The 10,395-nt window shown below is 41.3% G+C and overlaps 1 protein-coding gene across 3 annotated transcripts in view; it reads right to left on the bottom strand.

Annotated features, from left to right (window-relative positions):
- Positions 1-78: 78 nt before the first annotated feature.
- LOC139454363 (mitochondrial inner membrane m-AAA protease component paraplegin-like) overlaps positions 79-10,395 on the bottom strand; it is a 67,958-nt gene continuing 57,641 nt past the window's right edge. For all 3 annotated transcript variants that reach the window (XM_071236008.1, XM_071236009.1, XM_071236011.1), the window contains exons 13-19: positions 8,578-8,688; positions 7,625-7,740; positions 7,098-7,181; positions 6,287-6,359; positions 4,748-4,908; positions 3,182-3,259; positions 79-1,386 (exon numbers count right to left, since the gene is read on the bottom strand). In XM_071236008.1, coding sequence (XP_071092109.1) covers positions 1,192-1,386; positions 3,182-3,259; positions 4,748-4,908; positions 6,287-6,359; positions 7,098-7,181; positions 7,625-7,740; positions 8,578-8,688 — 818 coding nt within the window. In that variant the 3' untranslated portion in view covers positions 79-1,191. The remainder of the gene's footprint in view (positions 1,387-3,181; positions 3,260-4,747; positions 4,909-6,286; positions 6,360-7,097; positions 7,182-7,624; positions 7,741-8,577; positions 8,689-10,395) is intronic.

Raw genomic sequence — 10,395 nt, 5'->3', positions numbered from 1 at the left:
TCTCCTGGCGGATGCTCTACCACAAAACCACGGAGGCGGTCACTACAGACAATGAATCACAAAGGCAAAGGCAGTAACATAGGAAATTTATTATCATATTTGACTCAGTCTTCAGTCTGTACAAATCTGATGCACACAGTATAAACAATGAAGCACACACAATGCAAACGTCTATCACACATCGTTCTGTTCTCATGGTGTGAGATTTCAGTTTGAGGCAGGACCATGAAAGTTAGATAGTTAAATATATTTATATTCCCTGTGTACTTTCAAGTGGCAGACACATGATTACATTTACCAGATGTACCATATCACAACAGAACCCATCCTCGAATATCCAGGGTATTATGTCTCCATTCCATTAGGATAAACATCCCGGACCCAATTGCTGACATAGCTTTGTTGTCCCCTGAACATTCGAGGTTAGAATTGGTCTTCAGCAACCCATGCTTGTCGCAAAAGGCAACTGACTGGATCAGGTGGTCAGGCTCACTGACTTGGTTGATGCATGTCATCTGGTCCCAATTGCGTGGATTGATGCTCATGATATCAATCACTGAATTATCTGGTCCAGACTCGATTATTTACAGACTGCTGTCATTTGGCTGGAATATTGCTGAGTGCGGCGTTAAACAACAAACAAACAAACATAGCTTTGTTTTGAGCCCATTTCTAACAGCATGGTGCTAAATACTACTGTCTCACGAGCGAGAGAAATTTTGTGCTAAGTTAGAGAGAAATGGTGGTGGCGAATGAGTCCAGGGTATTTATCCTAACAAAATGGACATGTAATAGACTTAATAATCGAGGGTAAACTATCCTGTGTGGAACATTTCAAATCAACAGCAAATACTGTGTCATGTATGTAATGTATTTCACAGTAATAACCAGCTGTATTCGAATCTAAGGGAGGTTCTGGGATCTAGGAACACCCTAAATGTTTAACCGTTGACATTAGCGTTATGACCAGGGGTCCTGGACTTTAATGCTTATTTTGCACAGTGACCAGAAATGAGAATTCAAGCTAATCCACAGCTGAGCTCACATTGACTAGTCTCAAGACTAACAGACTACTGTCTGTGTCTAACCCAGTCGTCATGGCCATCAAATGAATCAAGTCTTGTATTCCACCGATTGCCTGAGAATGGCACCGGTTCGTCTGGTGTGATTCAGATGCTGAGAAGTCAGTGATCACAGCTGTTCCCGTTTGGACTTCCTGCCACTATTCCTCCTCCGTTTCTCAGGGCCGACGTCATTATTTTCGGGCATGATTCCCTCCCAGCCGTGCGGCTCTATTGTGTTCTTCTTCCCGTGTGGTGGGGGCCCAATCAGCTTCTCAATGTCATCGTACGTCAGAACCTCGGCCTTCAGCAGTGTGGCAGCCAGCTGAAACACAACATAGAGCGAGTGAGTGAGTTGGGTTTAGTTCCTCATTCAACAGTGTTACAGTTACATCGCAACATGTTAACCAATCGCCTTGGTCAAAGACATCCAGTAAGATCCGGAGTAGAATAGGTCTTCATCAACAGGTGCTTGCCGTGAAAGGCGACTATGCTTGTCATAAGAGGCAACTAAGGGGATCACACTCGCTGACTTGGTTGATGCATGTCATCATATCCAAACTGCTTAGGTCAATGCTCATGATGTCAATCACTGGATTGTCTGGTCCTTATAGCTGGAATATTGCTGGGCATGGTTAAAAAAACAACAAACAAACAAAACAAACAAAGATTTTAACCACTTTTGAGAAATCCTAAAGTGGGGTAGGGTGCAAACAACAGATGGGTGGGGTTAAATAAGTGCTGATTTCACTTACTTTTTCAGTGATATAACAAACAGTGTGTCCGCTTAACGTGAGTGAGTGAGTATGTTTTACGCCGCTTTTAGCAATATTCCAGCGATATCACGGCGGGGGACACCAGAAATGGGCTTCACACATTGTACCCATGTCGGGAATCGAACCCGGGTCTTCGGCGTGACGAGCGAACGCTTTAACCATTAGGCTACCCGACCGCCCCCAGCTTAACGTGAAAGGAAAGCACACAGTGACACTGGTTATTGATAAGAAAACAAGAAAAACTTATAGTGTATTGCGTACTGCGACATTTCTATGTAGATTCTTACATCGTTATCAAGCTGGAGTGACAACAACTAAGTGATGAGAGGTAAATATGCATGACAAGTTGTGATAAGCAGATGACTAACATTGCCAGTAATAGAGAAAAGTAGAACATTGGTTGTTGTAAGAATCTACATCGAAACATCGCCATATGCAATAAACCAGAAGTTGTCATCCATAAAGTTGTACGTTTATCTTACTTATTTGCCAACTTCTAGAAGGCCAATCAAACAGTCAGGTTATTGATGTTTATCGTACAGGTCATAGATGTTTATAGTACAGGTCATAGATGTTTTTATAGTACAGGTCATTGATGTTTATAGTAAAGGTCATAGATGTTTATAGTACAGGTCACCGATGTTTATATTACAGGTCATAGATGTTTTTATAGTACAGGTCATTGATGTTTATAGTAAAGGTCATAGATGTTTATAGTACAGGTCACCGATGTTTAGAGTACAGGTCACCAATGTTTACAGTACAGGTCACTGATGTTTATAGTACAGATCACTGATGTTCGTAGTACAGGTCACTGATGTTTATAGTACAGGTCATAGATGTTTACAGTACAGGTCACCGATGTTTATAGTACAGGTCATAGATGTTTTTATAGTACAGGTCACTGATATTTATAGTACAGGTCATAGATGTTTACAGTACAGGTCACCGATGTTTATAGTACAGGTCATAGATGTTTTTATAGTACAGGTCACTGATGTTTATAGTACAGGTCATAGATGTTTTTATAGTACAGGTCATTGATGTTAATAGTAAAGGTCATAGATGTTTATAGTACAGGTCACCGATGTTTACAGTACAGGTCACTGATGTTTATGATACAGGCCACGGATGTTTACAGTACAGGTCACTGATGTTTACAGTACTGGTCATAGATGTTTATAGTACAGATCATAGATGTTTATAGTGCAGGTCACTGATGTTTATAGTACAGGTATGGCATTGAGAAATTCTACATCAGTAAATCAGTGGTCAAGGATACAGCCGGGGCACCTGAGGCCGCCTCGTTAGTCATCTCTACAGGTAGCAGTGCGGGTTCCTCACCGTGTGAAGCTTGTCCTTGTTGTTTCCCAGGATCTCCACTGTGTGGTGGTAAGCTCGGTTCACCAAGCTCCTCGCCTCCTGGAAACCAAGCACAACCTCTTTCTGTAGTTGAACATCTAGCAGTCATAGAAATAATCCATCTTCCATTTCATAAGTCCTACCTCAGAACAAGCAAATACTGATGCAACATCTTCTCAAAAGATCCTTGGCCTTCCACAAAGTGATTTTAGCGCTGCCATTTTCATAACTCTGCTAATTAACCACAGACTTAGGTATATAATCACAGCGATAAGATTGCCTTGTGGAACCTGCCCCACAACAGACCTTAGCACTACAATGAAACCTGTCATGGCGGCAAAGAATGCTTTGAGATGTGCCTCCTGGGTAGTTAATTTCACAGTGACCCAAGGTAGGAGTGTTGAAATCCCAATGTTTTGAAATGTGCAAGGATTTCTTATATAATATCACTGTCTACAAAACTTATCAACCTTCATAGTGGGATGTACTGAAAATGGGATCACAGTATTTCCTGGATTAAATTCCGGGGCAGATTTCTTTCAGGCACACTTTACCCCCAGCATTTAATCGCAAAGATAATAATTGGGAGAATTCAGTGCATAAAAACTACCTGGCGATTAATCGAGATCACAGCGTTTAATCGAGTCTTTGTGTTTATTCAAGGGCAGATGATTTCAATGATTTAGAACAATGGGAGACATACCCAATCTAAGTAAAATCAGATCTAAGTTCTCGCTGCCGCTAAAGAAGATCTGAGGACATCCTATTACGGGTTACGTCAGAACAACATTTCACGAACTTTGACTGACCACTGAAATGACTAACAAGAAGTTGACATCAGCCAATTAGAAAGCAGCTTATTTTAGCTTTACGGCACTCGTTTCATCCTGGTGACTTCAATTTAAGACTACACTTGAAACATATGTTGACACAGTTCTCGATTAAAATTTTGAAAACTGGACAAATGAACATTCTGGAATTAGTCCGGTCATTAAAGTGTCAAATCCTATGTCTAATATATGATTGAGATTGTATGGCAGTGCTTCCCACGTACTGTGCAACGCATCCTCCGTTCAAATGTTTATCCCACGGAAGCGAGAGATTGATGATAATTTGGGCCGAATTAGTCATACGGGCTGTTACTGTCGTTCGGAATACCCTGTGTTAATATTTTTGCAGTTGCATGATTAGAAAACACATTCTGACTATCACTTTCATGATCTCGTAAGCGACGCTTTGATTGGTCGGATGAAAGGTCGGTCTGACGTGACCAGTAATGGGATGTCCTCAGATCTTTGTTTAGTGGCAGCGAGAACTAAGATCTGATTTTAATGAGTTTGAGACATACCCTGCCCTTGATAATTACCCTTTGGTATTCACAATAAGGACATGGGGGTAAACCTCCTTAGACCCTTTTCTACAGTCTTCTTCACCAATACAAACATTTGACCTTTTGCATTTGCTTTGGTAAATAAAGATTGTGAACGGAAAAATGCATTTACTTCTTAGTAATCTAAATGGACTCTAAAGCAAAGATGTGCGTCGTACCTCGTCCATGATGGCTGACAGCTTCTTGCTGTAGGGCTTGGTGCCGAGGGTGTCGGTCGACTCCGGGGGGAAGGACAGGTACCCCACCTTGTCATTCATGCCGTACGACCGGATCTGGTCAAACGCCATCTTGGTCACCTTCTGAAGGTCATCATGAGCCCCTGAAAAACAAGTCAATGTAGAGAGACTTATGTAGCCCCTGAGACAGAAACAAGTCAATGTAGAGGGACTTATGTAGCCCCTGAGACAGAAACAAGTCAATGTAGAGGGACTTATGTAGCCCCTGAGACAGAAACAAGTCAATGTAGAGGGACTTATGTAGCCCCTGAGACAGAAACAAGTCAATGTAGAGGGACTTATGTAGCCCCTGAGACAGAAACAAGTCAATGTAGAGGGACTTATGTAGCCCCTGAGACAGAAACAAGTCAATGTAGAGGGACTTATGTAGCCCCTGAGACAGAAACAAGTCAATGTAGAGTGACTTATGTAGCCCCTGAGACAGAAACAAGTCAATGTAGAGGGACTTATGTAGCCCCTGAGACAGAAACAAGTCAATGTAGAGGGACTTATGTAGCCCCTGAGACAGAAACAAGTCAATGTAGAGTGACTTATGTAGCCCCTGAGACAGAAACAAGTCAATGTAGAGGGACTTATGTAGCCCCTGAGACAGAAACAAGTCAATGTAGAGGGACTTATGTAGCCCCTGAGACAGAAACAAGTCAATGTAGAGGGACTTATGTAGCCCCTGAGACAGAAACAAGTCAATGTAGAGTGACTTATGTAGCCCCTGAGACAGAAACAAGTCAATGTAGAGGGACTTATGTAGCCCCTGAGACAGAAACAAGTCAATGTAGAGGGACTTATGTAGCCCCTGAGACAGAAACAAGTCAATGTAGAGGGACTTATGTAGCCCCTGAGACAGAAACAAGTCAATGTAGAGGGACTTATGTAGCCCCTGAGACAGAAACAAGTCAATGTAGAGGGACTTATGTAGCCCCTGAGAAAATATATCAACCAAAATCAGTTATAATGTATAAACTCCAACAACTTCTTTCAGTGGCATTTAGAAGTTGGTGTGATGAAGAAAGACAAGTTCTATGGATGAACAACTTCTTTATTACTTCATTAGACTATTCACTGGCTTCTAATTCACTGGCTTCCAATTATCTTAATCAGCTCTCTGTGTTCCATCAATCAATCTACTGTATAAACTATGTTGCTCAGCACTATCCATCACTTGTTTGATAAAGGTGTTAGGATCTACACCAAAACGTCGCACTAATTGTAATAAAGAAGTTGTTCATCCATAGAACTTGTCTTTCTTTCTCCAACAACTTGATGTGTCATTTTTGGGGAAGGAACTACAGTCGGAATCCTATTTCTAGCTATGGTCTAAAATAGTCACTCAAACTGTCTGGAACAATGATCAATAATCTTAGGGTCATGAAGTTTTCCTTGTACATACTTCCTTGTTACGGAGCTGACTGCAGTGTAGCAGTGGATGGCACAATCAGTTTATGATTGAGTTGTCCCCCTTACCAGTAGTGACGTGGTTGAAGATGATTGCTTCAGCTGCACGACCTCCCAACGCCATACACATCCTCTCAAACAGCTGAAACAGGCACAGTAACCACTGACGACCACCGTCTTAAAGTGACAACCTAACATAAGATCCCAAAACGTTTCAGAGTAAACGTCATTGAAATTCTATAATATACATCAGGATTTTGGGCGGAACACTTAAAGATCAAATGTTGATGTAAATCTATTTAACTGCAAATCAAAGCTATATTTGTGGCAAAGATATATTGCTGTAGTTTATGTATATGATTTGCGCCAATATGTTCTCAGAATAGAGTTTTAAATATCTGTTTCACTGGCATAGTGAGTGAAATGTTATGCTGCAGTCGTTAATATTCTGGCTGTATTTGTTTGTTTGTTGTCTTACTCCGCACTCAGCAATATTCCAGCTATATGACAGCGGTCTGTGTAAATAATTGAGTCTGGACCAGACAATCAAGTGATTGACAACATGAGCATCATTCCACGCAGTTGGGATAAGATGACATGAAGACCTAGTCGGGTATTCTGGCTGTATGATGGTGACCAATAAATCTTCACCCTGGGTCAGAAACCAGGGTTTTCTGCATGAACATCGATCCACACTGTCTGGATACCATGATCCACATGCAGTAAGGTCACACATTGTGACCACAGGTACTAAATTATAGTCAGCTCTGAAGAAAGGGTAGGTTCATGGGGCTTATTCAGCTCAAGAATCTCAACCTGTTTTTTTTCCTCAAATGGAGATTAATTGTAAAACTGATTCCATGACATCCTCTGAACTCACCTCATCAGAAGAATACAGCTTCTGGTCAGAGGGCATGTACTGAGCAAATCCCAAGGCACTGTTGGTTCTTGGCACAATGGATATCTGAAAAAGTGAGTGAGTGAGTGAGTGGGTCTGGTTTAACGCCACTTCAAACAATATTCCAGTTATATAATGGTGTGTCGGCTTGATGCAGGACAGCCCAAATTGATTAGCTATATTGCTTTTTGGAAAAGAACGAGCGTGGGTATGGTCCTGACAAACCTAGAAACATAATCAGGGTCTCTGGAATACCCAAGCGATGCAACTCTGCACAGCGAATTGTGGCGCCTTAGACAACTGGGCCACCCGTTCCCCCGAAATGAAGTAAGATGGGTGAGTGAATGAATGTTACAGTCATCAATATTCTAGCAATATACATTTGACAGATAGACAGACAGACAGACAGACAGACAGACTTATTTCGGATTAAGGCCATCTGACCAAAGGTTAACAAGTAAGATTTTTACAGAGCGTTTTCACTTGGTGAGTCTGTGTAACCAACCTACCCTGAGCAGAGCATCTGTGTACTTGAGAAGCCAGCCGACCAGAGCATGACCAGATTCATGGTAGGCCACGACCTTCTTCTCTGTGGGGGACAGAAGGCGGGTCTTCTTCTCCACACCTACAACAGAGGAACAGGCACACTTGGTCCAACAGGCCACTTAGGTGCTCCGAGGGTAGGCCTGCACCATGACTGTGGAATATATTTATTTTAGGAAAAAAAATAAATCTACATATTTATCCAAAAGCAAGTCTAGCCAGCTCCAGCTAGCTCTACTCCACATGAAATCAACATTCCACCTTTTGTCTGACAGGGGAAAACTGTTGGACTTTCTCTGCATTATAAAATTCATTCGTGTTGTATGCTGCACTCAGCAACATTCCAGCTATACATGTATGAGTGCAGACTAGACAATCCAGTGATTGATATTGTGAGCAACAATCCACTCATCGGGAGACGAGGACCTGCAATGAACAGTCACAGAGTCTGACCACCTGACCCATTTGATCACCTTTTCCAACCAATATAGGTCACTGGGGACCTATTCAAACCACAGAATCCCCACTTGGATTTCAAAGTAACTGATTACAAAGTTGACAGTACATCGTTCAGGGCAAGCTGATTTCTATCAGACCCGTGAATAATCCTGGGTAGAATAGGTCTTCAGCAACCCATGCTTGCCGCAAAGAGGTGACTATACTTGTCGTAAAAGGCGACTAATGGGATCGGGTAGTCAGACTCGCTGTCTTGGTTGATGCATGTCATCGATCCCAATTGCGTGGATCGATGCTCATGATATCAATCACTGGATTGTCTGTTCCAGACTTGATTATTTACAGACCGCCGTCATATAGCAGGAATATTGCTGAGTGCGGCGTTAAACAAAAACAAACAAACAAAAAATGATTCTATCGACGTCCCTCCATCCTGCACCACCCCCTACATCTATCTACGCACCAGCCACAACTCTCTCCACAGCGTACTCGAAGTCTGACGCATCCACCTTCTTCTTCGTCTCCCTGGCGGCATGGATGGCTGCCTCATTGCATATGTTGGCGATGTCGGCACCTGCAGGAACAACACACTACAGTCACGGGGCATCACACAATCTTGCTTGTCAGTTGTTTTAATAATAAGTTTGCCACTAACGTGGCTATATCCCCTGCCCCTGTTGCCGAATTTATGACATAATTAAATCTAAACGAACCCTAACCTTTTTTAACCGAGGTGGAACTTTTCATGGAAATTGTAAAAAAAAGAGAGTTTGGAACCTAAGTCCATCTTGCTGCCATGGAAACGTAAAAAAATAAAAAATTCTAAAATTTCTAAATAGCAAAAGGCACCAGTTCAGCATGTACTTGACAAACCTGCAATTTTGATGAAAAAATATTGAACCGTTTATGATTTATGCTCCGGAAAAGAAAACGTGACGGACGGAAGGACGGAGCCCGTTTCTATATACCCCGCCAACTTAAAAAAAATAAAAATAATATACTAATCAACAATTGATACGGGTACTGGACTTTTTTTTACAAAACTATTGGACAAAATATTATTGAATCAAATACTCTTGTTTAATGAACGTGAAATAAAGTCAAATATGATTCAGTTCCATCGCAATATCAGATACTATTTGTATAACAACATTTCCAAACAATCGGTCTCGTTTAGTCCTAAACTGTACACTCAGAATATCCTGCAATATCAGATACTAGGGATGGGTAAAGGAGGATTAAAGTGTTTCACAATATTTTGCATTGCACATGGCTGTATTGCGAAATGTATCACGATATACTGTATAATCATAAATGTTTAATTCAGAAGCAATCTGATGCACTAAGGTGTTAATTGAAGTTCATAAATGGAACAAAAGAAGATGCTGGTACAACATACTGTTTACTCATTCAATAAATACGCAGCCATCTTGGGGCCCCAGATGCTCGCTCCTGGGCAGCAAAGGCTTTGGCAAGTACATAACATTAAACACATGATAAAAAACCCTAATTTGAAATCATTGATATATCGAGCACGAAAAAGTGATATTGTGATACGTATCGTGGAAAGAATGAACCTCAATTTACCAATATACCGGTAATACCTCACACCCTTATCAGATACTACATGTATAACAACACTTCCAAACAATCGGTCTTGTTCAGCCCTAAACTGTACACTCAGAACATCCTTACCAAAAGTTAAGTACTATATGATAATACATGCATGTATATAGTGACATTATTAATAATGAAATGCACAGCATGTCTTTGAGAAATGTCAACAGTAGTTGGTTTTGAAGAGTAGTGTCAAAGATCTGAGGACATCCAATTATGGGTCACATTAGATTGACCTTTTGCAAACTTTGATCGACCAATGGAATGACTGACAAGAAGTCGACATTAGCCAATCAGAAGGCAGCTTTCCCATGCTTTACAGCAGTAGTTTCAAACTGGAGACTACGCTTCGAAACATTTTGGCAAATTCTCGATTAAAAATTTGAAAACTGAACAAATGAACATTCTGGACTGGCTAATAGATGGCCTAGATCGTGTGGATTCAGTCTTTAAGTCCATAACGGTCGTTCAGAATACCCCATGTTACATTTTTCGAGGTTGCATGATTAGAAAACACATTCCGACTGTCACTTTCATGATCTGGTAAGCAACGCTTGATTGGTTGGATGAAAGGTCATTCTGACGTGACCTGTCTTCAGATCTTTTGTTTAGCGGTAGCAAGAACTAAGATCTGAGGTTAATGAGATTGTTCCTTCACACAAGG

This window comes from Haliotis cracherodii, unplaced genomic scaffold (assembly GCF_022045235.1).
Source record: "Haliotis cracherodii isolate W230 unplaced genomic scaffold, xgHalCrac1.p SCAF_10, whole genome shotgun sequence".
NCBI lineage: Eukaryota > Metazoa > Mollusca > Gastropoda > Lepetellida > Haliotidae > Haliotis > Haliotis cracherodii.
The sequence above is the reverse complement of the archived record's forward strand: the minus strand, read 5'-3'. Positions and strand labels throughout refer to the sequence as shown.